Below are 18891 nucleotides of genomic sequence, written 5' to 3' on the forward strand. Positions count from 1 at the left end.
TGTACGAAGGTTGAAGTTCTATCCCCATGAGAAATCACTGAAAGATGGAGGCAGGGTGCAATATAATCCTTTTCATGTTTATTAAGCACCCTCTCATATGTTTAAATACATACTTGAGAGTAGTCATTAGCTCTGTGCTTGGTAATGAGAATTCATAGAGTGTGTTGGTGTTGTCCTATGTGGTCACCAATAGCTACTGTGGAGCACTTGAACGGAGTTGATCCCAGCTGAGTGTTCTGGTTCACTTTTTGTCAACTTAACACAAGTTAGGAGGAGGGAATCTTAATTGAGAAAATGCCTCTGTAAGACTAGCCTGTAAGCAAACTTGTGGGGTGTTTTCTGGATTAATGATTGATGTGGGAGGGTCCAGCCCACTGTGGGTGAGGCCACCTCTGGGCTGGTGGTCCTAGGTTCTGTAAGAAAGCAGGCTGAGAAAGCCAGGAAGAATAAGCCAATGAGCAATGTTTCTCCATAGCCTCTGCTTCAGTTCCTGCCTTGAGTTCTTGTCCTGATTTCCCACAGTGATGGAGCGTGACCTGAACGTTGTAAGATGAAATAAACCCTCTCCTCCCCGAGTTGCTTTTGGTCATGGTGTTTTACCACAGCAGTAAAAACCCTAACAAAGGCAGGGGCTCGTGTAGGGTTCTGGAACTATTTGATTAGCAGGTCTTGGGAGTACAGACCTTTGGAGAAGGGTGAAGTGCTCCTCATCTTGATGTTCTCCCTTAGCTCTGAAACAACAGTACCTAGTGAGTGTGGCTCAAAACCTTGAACTGAGAGCCCACATAACACCTTTTAAGGTATTTGGTCATGGTGATAGAAAGCTGACTAACACAGATAGAAATGGCCAGAGGGAACCAGCTTTGTGGGGACACCATAAGAAGGTTCTCACCAGACACTGAACGCCAATACCTTGACCTTGGTTGGACTCCCCAGCCTCCAGAGCTATGGGCAATACATTTCTATTGTTTAGACAATCCAGCCTGTGGTTGTCTGCTACAGCTGCACAGACTAGAATACATGTACATGTTCACAGTAGCCCAGCTTGCACGCCGCTGAGTGCCCATAGCTGTATGCCTAAGTAGTACAGATGGACATGTGTGTGCTCACATGTCCACAGGGTGGCCAGCCCTCTTTCCCATCTCCTTTCCCAAGCAGCGTGGCCTGAGTTCTTCATTGTGGTTTATTGAAATTTCCCACCAAGGAAAGAATTTGGGGGAGGAAAGAACTACCTGCTAGGGGATCTCAAGGGAAATGGAGATGGGACAATGGAGGAAAGTGGCCAATACAGAAAGGGCAGATGGGAGGGCAGGCCCTGGGTTGCAGGGAGGATGAGTGCAGGGGTGAGTATGGGAAGCCTTGTGGTCAGAGCTTTGAACAGGTGAGGTCTGGGTTGTGGGCGACGGTGGAGGTGGTGATGGTGGAGATACCTTGACTGAACTCTCAGAAATCTTTGTTCTAAGAGTATGGGCCCACCCAGGGTCTCCCCCAAGCCCTAAGGTGCTTGAGAAGCCCTGGAAGGATCCTGCTTGGGATCGGTCTCTGGAGGGCAGGGGAGAAGATTCTGTTCTCAGCTTGGGTCTGATCCACCAGTCTTCAGAGGGATTGTCTGCGATGCCTTTTCTGCTTCTGGCTCCTGCTTTGTCTTCTTGACTTGCTGGTGCCTAGAGACACAGAGCTTAGGAAAAGCCTGGAGCTCTGGCCTGTTTGCTCAAAGGGGAGTCCTGGGGGCTAGAGGCAGAGAACTCACCAGTCTTGCATGTCCTCGATAGTCTCAGGCAAGGGCCGGTTGAGGGTCTCAAGCAGGAAGAAGGCAGCACTGCCTCCCAATAGGGCCGTGGTCCCAAAGATGACATTAGGGAGAGAGGGCTGCACCTCACCCGTGATTTTCACCAGGGGAGCTATCATACTTCCCACTCGAGCCCACACGTTACTAACGCCCATACCTGTTTGCCTGGGAGGGGTCAGAGAAGGGATTGGCAGCCTGTGCAGAGGGCTTTTAAAGGACAGTCCTGGGACCCCTGGGTAGAGGGCAGGAGGAGGATGCTACAGTTCCATCTGTTAGCCCCTGACCCCGGTGCATCACCTACCTGAGGACTGTGGGGTAGAGTTCACTCGTGTAGAGGAAGAGGCAGCTGAAGGAGCCAGACAGGCATCCTTTCCCAAATACAGCCAGTGCTGTTCTCACGAGCGGCATTTCTACATGGGAAGGGGTTGGAGGATGGGCCTCGGTGTTCATGAGCACCTGAATGGTTTCACTCCTTAGCAGACTTTGTCTCCCTTTGTGCTTGGTTGCCCAGAAGTTCATATGAAAAGGTGAGTAAAAACCCATCTGCTACTCCTAATGCTTTTTCATGTTGGCCAATTGGATTGTTTTCTAGAAGAGTAACCTGAGCCCCACAAAAAATAGGAATCTGTTTAAGGCCAGCACAGTGAATTGGAGGAGGGCTAACAAAGCTGGAAGTCACTTTCCAGCCTGTATCAGATTCTTCCAAAAGATCGTAGGGTAGCCTTAACCTCTCACCTGAAGACACAAAGATGAGTGCCAAGACGGCCCCTCCTGCCAGGAGCAGGAGGAAGCCTTGGGTGATGCGCCGGCCTAGATAACTTATGGAGAGGATTGTGATGAACTTGGCTGGGATATCGACCCCACCAAAGATGACCTGGAGTATGTAGATGTTGACTCCAAATTCTTCTACCCCCATAGCCAAACTGTAGTAGGCAAAACCAGTAGAAAACCTGAGAGACAGAGAGGCATTGATCAGCATCTGTAGCCAAGCTGAGATCTCTTCCCATAGCTGTCCATGGGTTACCAGAATGATAAATAGTTTTGCTTATTGTGTTATCTATAACTGATTGATATAGTCTTCTTGAGTACAGTTGAGTTTTATGAGATTGTGTCTGAAATCAAGGAAAAGTGCTAGGATCGATTGGTCATGTCTTGCATGGTCATGGTCTAGGGTGTTCATAGCAAAGGTGCCCAAGATTGGCTCCATAGAATAACAGGACTGGAGGGACTCTCAGAGACTAGAGGAGGCAGGAAATGATCTGTTTTTGTTCAGTAGAAGTGGAACATCCAGAGAGGCAGAGGTGAAAGTCAAGCTGTGAACCGTGTGAACATAATTCCTCCTCCTCTCTCAGAATTATGGCAAAGTGTGGGACAAATTTGATCCTGGGGAAGACTAGGATGGAAAATGGTCTCACAATTAGGTCACAAAAGGACTTGGGGGAAGATGTAGGATCAGTCAGAAGAGGAAATTTGGGAGATATAGAATTGCTTCCTGAAAGTCTGCAGCCTGCAGGGTCAGCTCTGCTCTGTGTGGCTCCAGAGGGCAGAGTTAGGCTTCAGGGGCAGAGAGGCTGACTGTGGAGAAAGTTCTGTCACCAGGAGGTGCACTGAAGGGTCCAGAGCACTTGCCCTGTGTGGGGTGGTGTGACCTCAGAGGGAAGCAGACACTCTTAGCTGAATATGGGACTTCTGGGATGGAAGCTGGGCTTGGTGGCCCCCAGGAGGTATTCCTTTGATTTCTCTTGCAGGTACCCTAGGCTTTGCCCTGATGGACACCTCCTTGTTCATCAACCCTGTGCAGGGCGTGGGTAGGGTGAGGTGGGCAGGTTACCAGGCCAGGGAGAGACAGAAGGTCACACGGCGCAGGATGGATACCCGGAGCAAGTCAGATAAGCCGTATTTGACCTTGGCTGAGGTGATGTCCTTCTGCAGGTTGAACTTCAGCTCCTTGGGACATAGGAGAAGGAAGGGTGCTGTTAGTGGGCCTAGCCAGTGGAAGGGAAGGAGGTTTCAAGTCTAAGTTCTTCCAGAGGATTCAATGGGGGAGCAGATGGAAGACAGCTGTAAGCCAAGGAAACAGAGGCAAGGGAGGCAGACCCATGCTCCTGCCCCAACTGCAATCCCTCCTCACCTACCTCAGTGGTGAGCTTTTCCCCCTCCTCCTTCTTGCCATTGAAGGTAGCCACCCGCTTGAGCGTCTTCAGGGCCTTTGAGAACTTTCCAGACAGAACCAGCCAGCGAATGGACTCTGGTACCCACCTGGGGGCCAGAGTCAAAACATAATGGTTCCCGTTCCAGAGTCCCTTTTGAGATGTCTGCATCCAGGGTCATGGGATAGGAGGCCCAGAAACCTCAGGTGCCTCGTGCACTTTCTGCGGAACTTCACATTGGCATCTTTGTATCTGGGCTGCCTCTAGTTAGCACAAATTCCAGCATTCTGTCCCCGCACTTCTAAAACAGCTTTCCAATGCTCCCAACCTAGGTTGGTGGCTGTTGTTGGATATCTTCCTTAGTTAAGAGCCCCAAGGACTAGACTAAGGTAGGTGGAGCCTGGGGAGGGGATGGCATACCTGAGACTGGACAGCTGGAGGGTCATTTACCTCTATTTCCCTAACTTTCCTTGGTCTGGATTCCTTTAGGGCCTTCCTGCCAGCCCCACAGACACTTTCTGTGCGTTTCCATCCTCTTCCACGTGAAGTTGAGGCCACCCTGGATTTCTGTGCTCATGATGGACCAGCCCCCCTCCTGCCCATCTCAACTCAGGTGGACACTGATACCTGGCTTCAGACCCCTGATCCCAACTTTTTGAGTCTGTTGCTCATGGACATATAGCTTCGTTTCTACCTTGACAGTCCTGTGAGCCTGCTCTCACTAAGACTGTGAAGGAGTTCCTCTCATGCTTCATGGCCGGGCCCAGGGCTCCAGCCTTGTCTCCCGAGAATACTGACAGCAATGGCTCCCACTCAGCAAGCCTTCCTGTAGGTTAGCCCCACAAAACTTAGGGTAATCAGCAATGCCATCCCCATCTTATCTAGAAAAGTCTTGAGACTCAGAATGGGTGAGGCCTGCCCCAAGCCACGGGGTAAAGGGCACTGAGCTCTCACCAGTACTCTGCTGACCACCTGGCCCTTCGGTCTCCCGACTCGGACTGCTCCCACCCCAGGTTTTGCACGTTTCTGCCCCCACTCTCTCGTCCCACCCTCCCTTTCAGATTGCGATTCATCTCCGACACTCCTATGTTCATTTCCAAGTTGAAGTTCCATCTTGAGTCTGTACTTTTCCATGTCACTTTCCCCGAGTTTTCCTCAGTTTTCTCATCTTTGGATAGGGACAGTAACGCTCCCATCAAACGGAGGTGCGACAAGGACCAGAGACAACGCTAATTAATGTCCAGGATGGGGTATTACGCATAATTTACAAATAGTTACTCCACGGTTTCACAGTCTCCCTCGGAATGCTTGTGACTTCCAGTGCTTGGCTTCAACAGCGAGTTATGCAGGCTGAGTTTTTCCGTCTTCCTGTGTGAACTGGGGTTCAACAGGTTGATCTCTGGCCTCTCTGCGTCTCGCAGCAGACCACCTCAGTTCTCATAGATTTCCAGGCTGAGGCTCCACTGTGGATATTCTTTTGTACTTTTCATCTGAAAATCTCCCAATGCTGTAGATACTTCCTTCAAAATGTCTTTCAGATTTCTCTCCCAGCATCCTCCAGCCTGCACAGCCCCCTCCCTTCTGTCCTCGGCCTCACCATGTGGGTCTGTGTTTCTGGGCCATTCCCTGCCTCCCCGACAGAAATTTGGGTAGGCCTGCCAGCCCCACAGACACTTTCTGTGCTTTTCCATCATCTTCCACGTGAAGTTGAGGCCACCCTGGATTTCTGTGCTCATGATGGACCAGCCCCCTCCTGCCCATCTCAGCTCATGCCCCTTCTTCAGCTGCAGGTAGCTTCCAGTGCCCCCAACACCTCATCTCTCTTACAGCATGCCTCAGTACATGTAACTCCTCCACCCTGGAGGGCCTTCCTTGACTCTGGCGCAAGGGAACTGGGGACAGATGGAGTTGGATAGCTAGATTAGGCATGGATCCCTTATTTGTCCCTGGTGGAATTGGGTGGAGAGGAGAACAGAAGAGGGCCACATACCAGGATAACAGGGAGAAGACGAAGAAGGGAACAGACACAGTTAACTGTAGCCAGCGCCACTGAGGAATGACATAGGCCAGGCCGGACAGAATGAATTGGCCAATGGTGTAGCAGTACCCAATTGATGTTGATGAGATGGCCCGCATCGAGGTGGGTACCCATTCCACATCTGTGAGAGGAGCCCAAGGACTAGATTAGGGTCTCGCCAGGCCTCAGGCACCTCCCTGTGAAGTGGTATCAGCTTCTGCCTCCCAGTAGCTACCTGACTTCATCTGATCTAAAGGATTCAATTACCATCATTTTGCAGATATTGCGTCTGAAACTCAAGGACACAGGACTCAAGTCTGAGCCTCTCTCTGCCCCACTTCAATCTTAATATGCCTCTCCACCGGCAAGTAACTTCCCTTGCTTTGCACCTCAACTTCACCATCTGTAAACAGCTATGGTATCACTCTCTTCTGCGTATGCACTGGACAGGACCATATGCCTAGCAGAGGACTCAGACCCAAGGCAAGTCCTATAGCGTCATAGCTGCTGTCATTATGTTTGTGATTGCTGGGAAATTCAGAAGGATCTTAAGAAATCAAAGGTAGGCCTCTGGTTGAATCGAACCCACTCTCTCAGCTTTTGGCTGGTGCTCCCCAAAGCCTTCCTGCTCGGGCCCCCGCTGTGGCTCACTCAAGATAACGGTGCTCAGAGAAATGCCTGAGATGCTGCAGCCACACAGGAATCGGAAGATCATGTAGACGGGGAGGCTGGGGCTGAAGGCAGCGCCTGAGCCACTGGCTGCCAGCATTAGGTAACTCCAGGTCAGGATGGGCTTTCGGCCAAACCTGCAGCTCAGAAGAGAGGAAGGGCCAGGTTAGCCACCGCGTCTGATTGCCAGATTGGGTGACTTTGCAGGCTTTGGGGCAAAGGGCTGAAGGCTAACCCCCAATCCTCACTCAAAGACCAGGTGGAGCATATAACGCTCTCACCAGACAGAGCCTTGCTGGTAATTGCTGTTTGTCAACAAGTTTGCAGTTAATGAGTTATTTCCTCTGCCTCTGCTTAGCTGACCGAGCAGAGGTCAAAAGACCACGTATCTCTAAGTAATCCACCTGCCCTGGCTTTACACTATGTAACCACAATCCTGTGTCTGAAAACCTGGGTTGAGAGGACTTTGGGACAAGGGAATGGTATCTGCCCAGGGAGGATCATCCTTCCCACCTCTCCCAGCTTTTGCTTCTTTGGGGTACATGGGCGTAACAGAGTGAGGAGGGGATGTACGTGGAATGTGCTCCCGAGCCTCACCTGTCTGACAGTTCACCAAACACGGGCCCTCCAATCAGTATGCCTGCCATGAAGACCGACTGGGCCATCTCCTTCAGTTTTTTGGAGCTGCACACCAGGTCCCACTGCACAAGAGCAAAGTAGGGCCATGCCAGTTCAACACAGTCCAGTCCCCTCAAGCCATGCTCAGCCTGCACCTTCACATGCGCGTGCATGTGTGCGTGCGGCACGCATGCATGCACTCAGATGCCTTGGCTTCCCTGAGCCTGGTCTTTGGCTCCCAAGCACCAGTTCTTTCTGCCTTGGGGTGGGTGGGTGGGGGGGAGTTCCTTAGGCCTTTGACCCATGATCGCTTGATGATAGCATTTCTCAAGTGTGTGTGACCTGTTGTATGGTTTACAGAGTCTGCTCAGCTGCCCCATTGACCTCTGTCCTCAGCCCCTTCCACTGAAAGTCCATCTGTGCTCTGCAGCTCCCAATCTGCCTCCTCGTTTCCCCCACATTTCCAAGGCTAGTTCCCCACCTGCATCCTTGACCTCACCTCTCCTCCTAAGGTCTACTCTTTTGGTCTCTCCCTCTCTCCCTCCCTCCCCTTTCTCTCTCTCTCTCTCCTCCTCCTCCTCTCTTTCTCTCCCAGCTCTTCTCCATCAGTCTTCCCTATACACTTTCCAGTTCTCTTCAACAAGAACCCTCGTGGCCACGCACCCTCTTCACTCATTTCTCAGTTCTGCCCTGACCAACACACGGAAGCTGTGCTCACCAAGCCACCCATAGCTTCTTTGTCACCGCACTACAGACCTTCCGCATTCTGACCTGACTTACCCCTGGGCTCCCCTCCCTCTGGCTCTCCTCTTGCTTCTTGCCCCCACCTTCCCCGCTTCTTCTCCCTGGGCCGCCATCCTGCTAGCTTCCCCAGGGCTCCCTCTGGATCCTGCTCTTCATCTAAGGCACTTTCCCCAAGGCACGGCCACCTACTCTTCATGCCGAAGAGCCCAAACCGATTTCTGCAGCCCAGCCTCTCCTCTGGCCTTCAGGCCATTGGAGTCTGTGGCATACTTGAAAACACTACCTGGATGACGGCCCACGAACATTCCACACTTAACAGGACTTGTCATTCCACTCATTGTAAGGTTCCTTGCACACCGAATGGCAGACCTGGCTTTTAAAAATCTTTATTTTTGAAATTTACACGGCTTTGAATCGATGAATCCTAACTATATTACACGTGTGGGTAACACTGCCATGTTTTCAACATTCATGCAAAGAATAAATCATGCTACGGAAACCTGTCCTTAACTTTCCCTGCTTTATGTTTTTTTGTGGTAATACATTTAAAGTTTCTCCGTTCAGCTGTTTTGATATTCAATGCACTGTGAGGATTATAATCACCCTGCTGTGCAAACAGAACTCAAGCTTATTCTTCCCATTCACCTACAGCTGTGTATCCATTGATGAGTAGCTTTCCTGCGTCCACTCCACACCAATCTCCTCAATCCATGGCCTCTGACAAATATGATTCTATACTCCTAAGAAACCCACGTATAAGAGAGCATGCTGGTGTCCCCTTTTTGACTCCTTCCTCTCTCTCCTGCCCCGTAGAGGACATGATATCTTGGTGCTCACAGATATGCACTAGGGAAACCAGGAATGTTAAACATGCATGGTTGTCTCTTCAAAGGGAGACAGGTATAATTTATTTTCCACCTAGAAGGCTGGGAATGTACGTAAGTAATAGCCTGGTGACCTGTGCTATCTGGAGGGCCAGGCTACACCTGATTTCCCCAGACCTTCCTTTCTTCCTTCCTTCCTTCCTTCCTTCCTTCCTTCCTTCCTTCCTTCCTTCCTTCCTTTCTTTCTTTTCTTTTCTTTTCTTTTTTGAGACAGGGTTTCTCTGTGTAGCCCTGGCTGTCCTGAAACTTGATTTGTAGACCAGGCTGGGCTTGAACTCAGAGATCCACCTGCCTCTGCCTCTCAGGTGCTGGGATTAAAGGCATGTACCACCACACCTGGCTTCCCCTAGACTCTTATGCTTATTTTACTCATTCTCCCTAGACCAGTGGTTCTCAACCTGTGGGGCTGCATATCAGATATCCTGCATATCAGATATTTACATTATGATTCATAACAGTGCAAAATTACCATTATGAAGTAGCAATGAAATAATTTTATGGTTGGGGGTCACCACAATATGAGGAACTATGTTAAAGGGTTGCAACATTAGGAAGGTTGAGAACCACTCACTGCCTTGGACCCTTATTGTGAGCATTGTTTCTCAGCCAATCTCTAGAACCCATCTTTATGGAAGAGATCACTAAGAGTTTTGATGCATGATGCCTTAAGCTTTATTGTGCACACAAGATTGAGCTAATTGTCACGAAAACTTTTCCAAAATTGTACTATACTTAAATATGCCTAAAATAAACTACCTGAGATCAGACTCTAGAAGTTTGAACCAACACAAGTTACTGAGTCATGTTGAACTGGACTTCTTGCCTCACTCAGATCAAAACTCTGCTGGCTCTGGTGTTTGCAGATACCCCACCCCACAGTCATTTGATCTTCAAGTTTCAAATATATATATTCAAATATATATATATATATATTAATATGCATATACACACACACACACACACACACACACACACACACATTTGAGACAGGGGTTCTCTACATAGCTCTGGCTATCCTGGAACTCATTATATAGAACAACTCACAGAGACTTGCCTGCTTCTGCCTACCTAGTGCTTGGATTAAAAGAGTGTGCCACCACACCCAGCTGCATTTGTTTTTGAATGGATTTTTCTATTTTTTAGATTTATTTCTTTTGTGTATATTGAGTGTTTTGCCTGCATCTGTGTAAGTGCACCGTGTGTGGCTGGTGCCTCCAGAGGTCAGATGAGGATGTCAGATTCTCTCGAACTGGCGTTATGGATGGATGGTTGTGAACTGCCATGTAGATGCCAGAAACAGAAAGCAGGTCCCCTGCAAGAGCAACAAGTGCTCTTAACTGCTGAGCCTACCCTCCAGGCCCTCTATTTTCATTACGATTGCCTTAGTATAGGCTTCACTGTCTTGCCTCTGAATGCATAGTAACAGCTGATGTTTGCTGAGGGCTCCCTGTACCAGGCACTGTCATAAGTTAAAATTTTTCTATACTTTAATTTCTTTAAGCCTCACAACATCCATGTTGTATGTTCCCGTTTTACAGGTGAGGAAACAGACTCAGAGCAGGTTACTGCGACAAGTGCATGACAAGTCTTCCCCACTCCTTTCCCAATGACAAAATTGGCTTTTAGGTTTCTATTTTGCTAAATAGTCCCTGGTTCCCTGTTGTTGGCTAGGTAAGGACACTCACTCCCCTGCTGAGAGGTTTATAAGGCTGGCTATGCTTTGGCCTGGTCAACCTGTCTGCTCTAATCTCCTGCTAATCCCAGCACACATTCTTTGCTCCAGACATCCTGAATTACTTGTGTAATGAAGTGAAGAATGTTCCCTAGAAATGCCTCCTAAGAGTGTTTCATAAATAAAGTGTGGGGAGAGCCCAAGGAGTTCTTTTCTACCTTTCTCTTCTGGAAGTGAGGTGGGATGGGGGTGGATGAGGACTCCAGATCTTCCAGCTAGCTCCAGGTGAGCCAACATGTCCAGTAATCCTGGTAGACATTTCTAACAGGGAAGGAGATCTACATGGTATGGTGTGGCAGCAATGGAGGAAACGGAATACAGGAGGAAGTGAGGGCGTAGGGAGAGAAGCGTGGCGGTCGTGGGGGTGGGAGGTGTTTAGAGAGAGTTCTGGTATTTTATGACATGCCGTCTTAAGCCGTTCAGGAAAATTTAAAGAAAGGACCTACTGCCCACATAAATTACTTCACCTCCTTCCTTTGCAGCAAAAAAGCACACTTCCTGTGTGATGCTGTACCTGAGGGGAGCCATGTTGTTATTGATAAGGAAGTTGAAGTGGAAGATACATGTGGCATTTCTACCTATTGGCTTAAGAGAGACTCCTTGGCCTGGGCATACATGCTTTCTTTTTTCTTATGGGTGGGAATAGTGATAATAGCAACAACCCTGGGAGCAAGTACTGAGTTCTACACAGCCTTCTTGCTCTCCATAACCTAGTCCTGCACTGGATTTCTTTTCCCAGTCTGGTGGCATAACTAAGCCCCAAGGAGCTGGTTCTGGAAGGAAATGACAGAAACCTCTACCTTGTCTTCCTGCCTGGCCTGGAACAGCAGAAAGGTGGTAGGGAGGAACGAGAAGGGCCACTCTGCTCAGGAGGCTGAGGAAGAGGTTGAAGCAGAGAGTGCTTCAAGCAGGGTTGAGGGCAGCCAGTGGGGATGTGGAGCAGGAATGGAACTGAACACAAGAGACAGACCGGTAAGTGTCCTGAATCTGGGTAGCCTGGGGATTTGGTGATGAGGACCGGGAGGTCAGAGGTAGTTGACCAAGGACCCTGCAAGGGTCCTGCCTGGGGTACAGGTCATGAACTTCTTGTGGCCCTGGAATCAGGACAGGAGGGTACAAAGCCAAACGGAAGCCCAGGGGCCTTTGAAAGGCGCACTTTGCTCACTTGAGGCTGGTCCCAGGCCCAGGGGGCTGTGGGCTGAGTCAGTGTATGTGGCTGTGAGTTATACTCCTGAGAACCTAGGGATCAGCACCCAGGCTCCCGAGCTTTCCAGGCATAAAAGAAAGGTCTTTGTTTCCTCTTAATGTCCTCGTTAAAGCTCCTTCTGAAAAGTCCTGATTGCCTCTATCACATGGGAGGCAGAACTCCATTCTACCCACCCCAAGCAGATGGAGCTTGTATTTGCCATGGCTGAATGAACAGAAGACCACAGCGCTTGTGTTTGTTCTGGTTGTTGGGTTTGGCCATTAATGTTCCAGTGGCTGGGCAGGGTAGGAGAACCTTCTTGTGGGCTTGTCATGGCTGTGTCCCCAGGGAATTAGAGCTTAATGTAGAGTTAAATGAGGTCTGACATGGACAAGGGTGCAGCCCCCCTGAGGACTGCTGATCCCCTGCATTGTGCAGACTCACATCATCTCAAGGAATGTAATGGTGACTGGAAATTTGGCTGGCACGAAGGTGAACTGACGCTTGACTGTGTATGAAGCTCTGTAGCCTCTGCCCTTGGCATGGCTCCCGGAAGCCCACCTGAGGAATGACCTGGAGAGGAAGCTGTTCCTCAGTGGTCAGCAGTGCCTCTGCAGGAAGAACTTATCCTGTATTTAGCATTGTTTAAGCACCTACTGCATACCTAGTCCTGTGATGACAGATAAAGGTGGGAGAGATACTGTCCCTGTCCTGGAGGAACTCCTGCAGGGTGGGGTGGGGCATCTGTAGATGAGTCAGACCACCCAGTTCTCTCAGTGGGGTGAAGGGTGGACAGCCAGTCTCATGAACTACGGGTCAGGTTCTGTGCAGCCTTAAGGAGCATGGTCTCTAGAGTCCTACCTCAGGGACTTGAGTTCTCCACTCTGCCCTGTGTGACTGTTGTGCCTCGACTAGGGACCTGTTTTCCAACTTCCTCATCTCTGCAAACAGGATAATCCAGGTGCTAAACTCCGAGGGCTGTGAGGATGAAATGAATCCATGCACACACCTCTATCTATCTGGCACCTGTGCACTCACACGCCATGTCCGTGACTAGGCATCTCATCACTCCCTGCGAGCGCTCTCTTTCTTCACTTTCTCCTCTCGCTCACACGCTGGGAAACTTGTGGGCATGTCCTGGATTTCCTATCTGCTCTTTTCTCCCACATCCGTTCAGCCACCAGGTCCTCAGATTCCAATTCCCTGTCCTCTTCTAGTTTCTAAACCCACCATTCCATCTATGTGTCACCTCCATCCCAGAGTCCTATGCAGCTTCCTACTAGCTTTCCCTGCTGGTAGACAAAAGCTCTCCCTACAAGCCACTCTCTATCCTGCGGAGTGAGGCTCCTCAGATGGCAACCTGAGCCTGCCACACTCCCTCTTGAAGACTACCACATCCGATGGCTCCTACTCCCTTGTTACAGAGGCCACACGTTTGGCTTAGTGACCACACCAGGCCATCCTGCTGTCCTCTCCTGTCCCATGTCCAACAGCCTCCATGCCTCACTGTTCTTATCTATTCTTCAGTCTGTGCATCTGTGACTTTGCATTTGGCATTCTGTGCCTCATATCTGGGGTGTACTGCCCATTTGGGCTCACTCCTTACCTCTTACTTCTCTTTTACTGTCAGAGCAAGCGTGACTTGACTCCAACAGGACCTCCTGGCCCCTGTGCTGGTTAGAAACCTCTCCATTGGGTTTTCAGAATCTTAAGGTTTTCAGAATCTTAAGATTATGGAACATTTATTTATTCCTTCCACAAATAGTTACTCCTCAGAGCCCCTCCTCTGTGCCAGGTATTATTCCAGGTGCTGGGGACACAGCAGTGAATCCATGCAGATTTCATCAAACTACTGGACCCCTAGGGGCGTGCATCTGTGTACCTTCTAAAGGTAAGCACCTGGGAGACTAGTGTCTTCTTTGACTCTGTGGCCTCAGCATTCTGCATCATAACACCAATGTGCCCAATGTTCTGGATACTTGATGCTATATCATCTGAATGCTATGATTGACACAGAGCAGAAAAATAGTAGATGTGATCAAAAGTGTTAACATTTGCAAGGTGTTTAGAATATGTCTGGCATATTACAAATGCTTTCTGTAGAATAAATATTTGTTAACTACACGAATAATTATATAGATGGTGTAGATGGTCTTGGATTCAAATCCTACCTTTGCCTACAGAAGAAAGTCAGGGCTGAGCCTCCATTCCTCATCTGTGAAATGGAGCTAAAGACATTGCCTTCCTTAGGATTTCAGAAAGCCCAGACTCACAGAGTGGCTACCTGGGACTGTATTTGCAAGGCAAAGGTCTTCTAGTGAAGCAATGTTTGGATCCTGCACTTGTGGGGCTCACAGGGTGTCCCTTTATTAAGCCTCCCTGGAATTTACAGCTAACTCATCCCTTGTACTTTGTACTTAGGGCCATTTTGCTTTAAAATCCAGCCGTGAAACTGATCGTGTACACTGCACTGAACAATCACTTCTCTTCCCCAGGACTGAGGGCCTCACCCTCGACAGCAGCAAGACAGTATCTGCAAAGCACCCAACTATGCCTGGCAATCAGTTGACATTCAGTAAACACCATTCCTGTCTCCTCTCTTCCTCTTGTCAGTCTCCTGCCTGTCAGTTCATTGAAGGATTTGATTAAACTCTAGTTTTAGTTCTAGTTTGATTTAACTCTAGTGAGAGAATCAGCTCCTCCAAGAAGGATGACTGGGAGGTGAAGCCATAGTACCTGTGTGGGTGACTGAAGCCATAGTACCTGTGTGGGCGACTGACACCCCCTGGATCTGCTCCGCGAAATCCCTTTCTACACCCCCCTCCCCTGACACAGTGCTTTACACAGGATGGAATGTTCCTCTTCTCCCTCCTAGTCTGGTTAACCCTTGCCTGGTGTTCCGGTCTCAGCTCCAGGGCTGCGTCTTTAGAAGGGCTTCCTGCAGTGCCCACCCTTTCCTGTCCCTATAACCAGTCCAATGGTGGTAGGTCACAGTCCAAGGTCACAGCATAGCATGAGGTAACAAGTCATTTTACACTTCTTCATGTGGTGTTTTCACCCACTGATGCTATCCAACAAGGTTATAACACCCTACCAGGAGCAGGGACTGTACATTTTCTGAATCCCTGGAACTTAGTACTGTGCCAGCTAAAGAACAATGCCCCCATGGATTGTTGAAGGAGTGCTTGGGCTCTGAGCATGAAGGAACAAAACCACTCAGCTCCTCTTCATTAGTACTGGGATCCTTCCTTTTTGCCCAGTCCTCTGTCCTCCAATCCCAGGAAGTCTAGGCCCCCTGCCTCTCTTCCTATCCACAAGTGCTGTAGGGTCTATGGGACTACCTAAGATAAGGTGGGGGAGGGTGCCAGACATACCTCTGTCACAATGGTGTCTCTGGTGCTGTTGTAGATCCAGCCATTCAAGCACGGCTCAGTGGCCGCCTGGGTATCATTGGGAAGACTGGCATTGGGCAGATGCATGAAACGGAGACACTTCTCAGGCTTCCCATTTGGATCCAAGGGGAGCACCCAGGGCCCTATTGAGGCGTTGGGTGGCGGGCGACAGTGGTGGGCAGGGGTGGTGGCTGTGAAGATCTGTAGCAAGTTGTGGTTGGCTATTCCGAGGACTGGGAGGGCCAGCAAGGTCACATGCAGGTACTGGAAGGGGCCCATGCTTCCAACACGGTCCAGAATCTCGGAGAAGGTCATGGCGCCAGGCAAGATGAACCAAAGCTGTAGGCAAGGCATCAGCCCAAGAGGGATGTGTTGTGTGTGTGTGTGTGTGTGTGTGTGTGTGTGTGTGTGTGTGTGTGTGTGTGTGTGATATAGGCCTGTGGAGCAACATAGAACCACATGCACGAAGATGTACCTAGTTCCATGTATGAGCATGTGTATGGAGCTATGTCTGTGTGTATGTATGTGTAAAGATGTGGGGGCTCTGGTGTGTGGATGCATGAGGATATACCCAGCTGCATGAAGGGACGTGAAATACCAATAGTGTACACACACACACACACACACACACACACACACACACACACACGCACAGATGTGTGGGCGCAGAGATATCTACAGTATGCACACATTTAAGATGCAGCATGAAGGCTGTGTGAATGCAGGCATGTGGCCCTGTGCTTATATGTTATAGGTATGCATGCATGGGGCTGCACAGGCCACATAGTAGGAACCAAGGGTCCAGACTTGGAGGTGGGTGAGGGGGAGAATAATACACATTCCTGTATTGCTCTGTGTGGGCTGGAAAGGACCCTCCCAAGTTCAAAGCCTCCTTGCTGTTCCCTGGGGTGAGTCCCCCGTGCTGGAGTATCAGAAGAGTCCAAGCAGGTTACTGAAGGCACTAGGGGTTTGACTAGTCACAGTGAGGAAGCAGGGCCTGGTTTTGGGGTGTTCTTGGGTGCTAGACTTGGGGGCCTTCAATCCCGTCTCACCTGGTGGCTGGGGCTGGATCCAGTGGGGCTGGAGGTGGATGTGGTGGTGGCCCGTGCTCTGTCCTAGGGTCCGGCAGCCGGCCGCTGTGGTAGGACAGCTCAGCTCTAACAGGCTGTTTGCGTCTCCCCCAGGGGGCCTTATATAAGGCATAAGCTGTCTCCTGGGCTAATGTTTGACTTTGTTTGGAGGATTAACATCCGGCAGCGAGAATGCTGTGCACCCACCAAGCCCAGCTCTCCCGAAAGGGCTGCCTCAGCCAAGGCTGGTGGGGGTGGAGACAGGGCTGGGGAATGGAGAGCAGCAGAGCCTAGAGGGCTGCTGGCTGGGCAAAAGGCGGAGTGGCCCAGGCCGCCCTTCCTGAGAGAGAATCTGGCAAGGGATTTTGGTCTGAGGGTCCAGGGCCCCTCTGAGTTGTTAGTCAGAGGACTTGGAGCTGAGAAGAACCAGTGAGAGAGGCAGTATTCCTGCAACTGTCTTTTCCTGCCCGCTGTCTCCTGAGTAGCTGCGTGGAGAGTGTTAGAGCACACCCAGACAGAAAGTCCCAAGCACGGGTCCTTATGGTCTCAGAGATGCCATGCCTCGGCCTCCTGGAAAAACCAGGGCCATTCTTGTCTGAGTCTCAGACACAAGTGACCGTTCTTCCGTCTACCCATGGACTCACTCGCCTTCTTCCAGCTGCTTCTTTCTGGGGACCAACTGCAGTCCCTATGGCTTTGTTTATTTCTCTGAGTATGGTTTAATTATCTAATAACATGCATTTCTTGTATAAAACAGAAAATCTAACAAACCAACACAAATCAAATAAGTACATTCAATCTCACCCAAGAGCCAACTGGGCAGGGAGTTCTGTGGTATGTTCTAGTCTTTTCTCCCACAGACTTATATCTAAGACACCGTCTAGCAGCCAACTTGAAGCTTGGTTCAAGGACTAACTCATGGTTAGTCCTACTGTTAGCCTGGCATCGTCAGGAAACCAAGAAGTTAAGAAACTTGCTTAGGGTCCTCAGCCAGGAAGTAGGTCAGAGGTGCGGCTTCAAGCTCATTTCTGTCCTTAAGCTCTCTCTCTCTCTCTCTCTCTCTCTCTCTCTCTCTCTCTCTCTCTCTCTCTCTCTTCCCCCTTCTCTCCTTTTCCTTCTTTCTTTCTCCCTCTCCTCTTTCCACCTCCCTCTCCTCTTCGGGTTTTTGAGACAGGATCTCATACATAGTTCAAGCTGGCCTTCAGCTCATGGCAGGTTCTCCCCGCTTAGGCTCCCGTTGAGTGCTGGGATTACAAGTGTGCATTGCCACTTCTGGTTTGAATCAGTAGTCTATGAACTCCGCAGGGCACTGTATTGCTTCTTCCTTAGCAAAGTGGCTTAACCTGGTGTGTCTTTTAAATCACGACTAGCTTGTTTTTGGCTGGCTGTTTCTATTTCCTGGGACCCCTGGGAGATGTCCTATCCCACCTGCTCTGGGGGGTCAGAGAGGGGCCCACTTGGGGTTCACTGTTTTGTCTGCTAGAAGTCTCCTGTTCTCCTCCTGGGCCTCCTTCTTAAAGGTGGCATCCAGCCCCCAAGCGAGGGCCGGGATCCTCCTGCTGAAGTATCTGCCAGTTCTTCCTCCCTCTACCACAGGGCAGGGTCAGCTGATGACCCCTTTTCCAGTCCCTCCTCTTCGCTTACCACCTGGACTCAGCAATTATTGATGTTCTCCGAGTGGCCTGAGGCAGGCTGAGATCTGGAGTCATCAAAGGAAGATTAAATTATGCTCCAAGGCCGCCAAGGGGTTGTTTTAGGAAGGTTTTGACTGTGAGGCTTGCAGCAAGCTGGGCGGACACAGCTAGCCCCCGTGCTCCCCCGCCCTGTTCTGGGTGTTCACCCTCTTAGAGATTTTTCTGGTTCCTAATTGGCCTGGGTTGCCTGTCTGTTCCTGTCCCAGTGGGTTGTTGTTTAAAGGCTCCTGGTGACTTCCCTGAGGCTGTTGGGGTTGAGCCAGAGTATACATAGCCCAGCTGCCCAGTGAGGGGCCGCTGTATCCAGGCAGCACCCCCCACCCCCCAGCGGATGTGCTTCGGTTCCTGATCCCTGGATCAAGGCTATTGGGGGGTGTTGTATGATACACTTGTACGACCTTGGAGAAAAATCACCTCTCCCTGGGCCTCTTCTCTTCATTAGTTAAGTGGCTTTGAAAAAAAAAAAAAAGCACCAGAAACCTCTCATTTAATGGTATATTGGGTTCATGACATCTCTAGATAAAGTATATAATAGAGTTGGTGTGAGAGTGATGGAAGCCAAAATGAGCACCTTTCTTGTCACCTTTCTTAGTCACTCCTTCCCTGGCACCTTCTGTCCCAGGCTGCCTCTGCTGTGATCCTAAAATTCAATGTGTTCAAATTGATTTTTTTTTAAAAGAAATTATGTACTTGAGAAATCTTACATGCTGAATGCATTTTAAATTTGGGACATGGAAATTGGTTTTGCTTTCTCCCCCTCACCCCCCCCCCTACTTTTCTTCCTTCTTTTCATTTTTATCTAAATTCTTCCAGTCTCCTTTAAGCTGAAACTGAGTTCAGGTTCCCCTGTAATCTGTTAGGTCTCATCAGGGGTATGTGTAATTTGACCAAGAAGGGTCCAAGAAATCCTCTAGTCCCATGCCCTCGTCTTTTGGGGGTAGTCGAG

General features: G+C 49.8%; 1 protein-coding gene across 3 annotated transcripts; it reads right to left on the reverse strand.

Moving 5' to 3' along the window:
• Positions 1-1165: 1165 nt before the first annotated feature.
• On the reverse strand, positions 1166-18037 carry Slc22a8 (solute carrier family 22 member 8). Of its 3 annotated transcripts, XM_052763249.1 has the most exons (12): positions 17896-18034; positions 16234-16317; positions 15164-15520; positions 7223-7326; positions 6608-6762; positions 5930-6098; positions 3925-4048; positions 3621-3736; positions 2525-2739; positions 2091-2199; positions 1751-1954; positions 1166-1664 (listed from the first exon to the last, which is right to left on the reverse strand). In XM_052763249.1, the coding sequence occupies exons 3-12, from the start codon at positions 15494-15496 to the stop codon at positions 1571-1573; spliced, it is 1623 nt and encodes a 540-aa protein (XP_052619209.1). In that variant the 5' UTR covers positions 15497-15520; positions 16234-16317; positions 17896-18034; the 3' UTR covers positions 1166-1570. The 3 variants fall into 3 exon arrangements, with proteins under 3 accessions (XP_052619209.1, XP_052619210.1, XP_052619211.1); XM_052763250.1 differs by lacking the exon at positions 17896-18034 and having other exon boundaries at positions 16234-17014; XM_052763251.1 differs by lacking the exons at positions 1166-1664; positions 1751-1954 and adding an exon at positions 1665-1731 and having other exon boundaries at positions 17896-18037.
• Positions 18038-18891: the final 854 nt, after the last annotated feature.

This window comes from Peromyscus californicus, unplaced genomic scaffold (assembly GCF_007827085.1).
Source record: "Peromyscus californicus insignis strain IS unplaced genomic scaffold, ASM782708v3 Scaffold_4__1_contigs__length_199733344, whole genome shotgun sequence".
NCBI classification, from domain to species: Eukaryota; Metazoa; Chordata; class Mammalia; order Rodentia; family Cricetidae; genus Peromyscus; species Peromyscus californicus.

Excerpts from the sequence above, each read along its gene's own strand:
- Slc22a8 (XM_052763249.1), bottom strand. The coding sequence starts at position 15,496 with ATGACCTTCTCCGAGATTCTGGACCGTGTTGGAAGCATGGGCCCCTTC. Across the intron at positions 7,327-15,163 it reads GAGACACCATTGTGACAGAG|TGGGACCTGGTGTGCAGCTC; the intron begins GTATGTCTGGCA and ends GCTCTTGTGCAG. Across the intron at positions 1,665-1,750 it reads ATCGAGGACATGCAAGACTG|GCACCAGCAAGTCAAGAAGA; the intron begins GTGAGTTCTCTG and ends CTGTGTCTCTAG.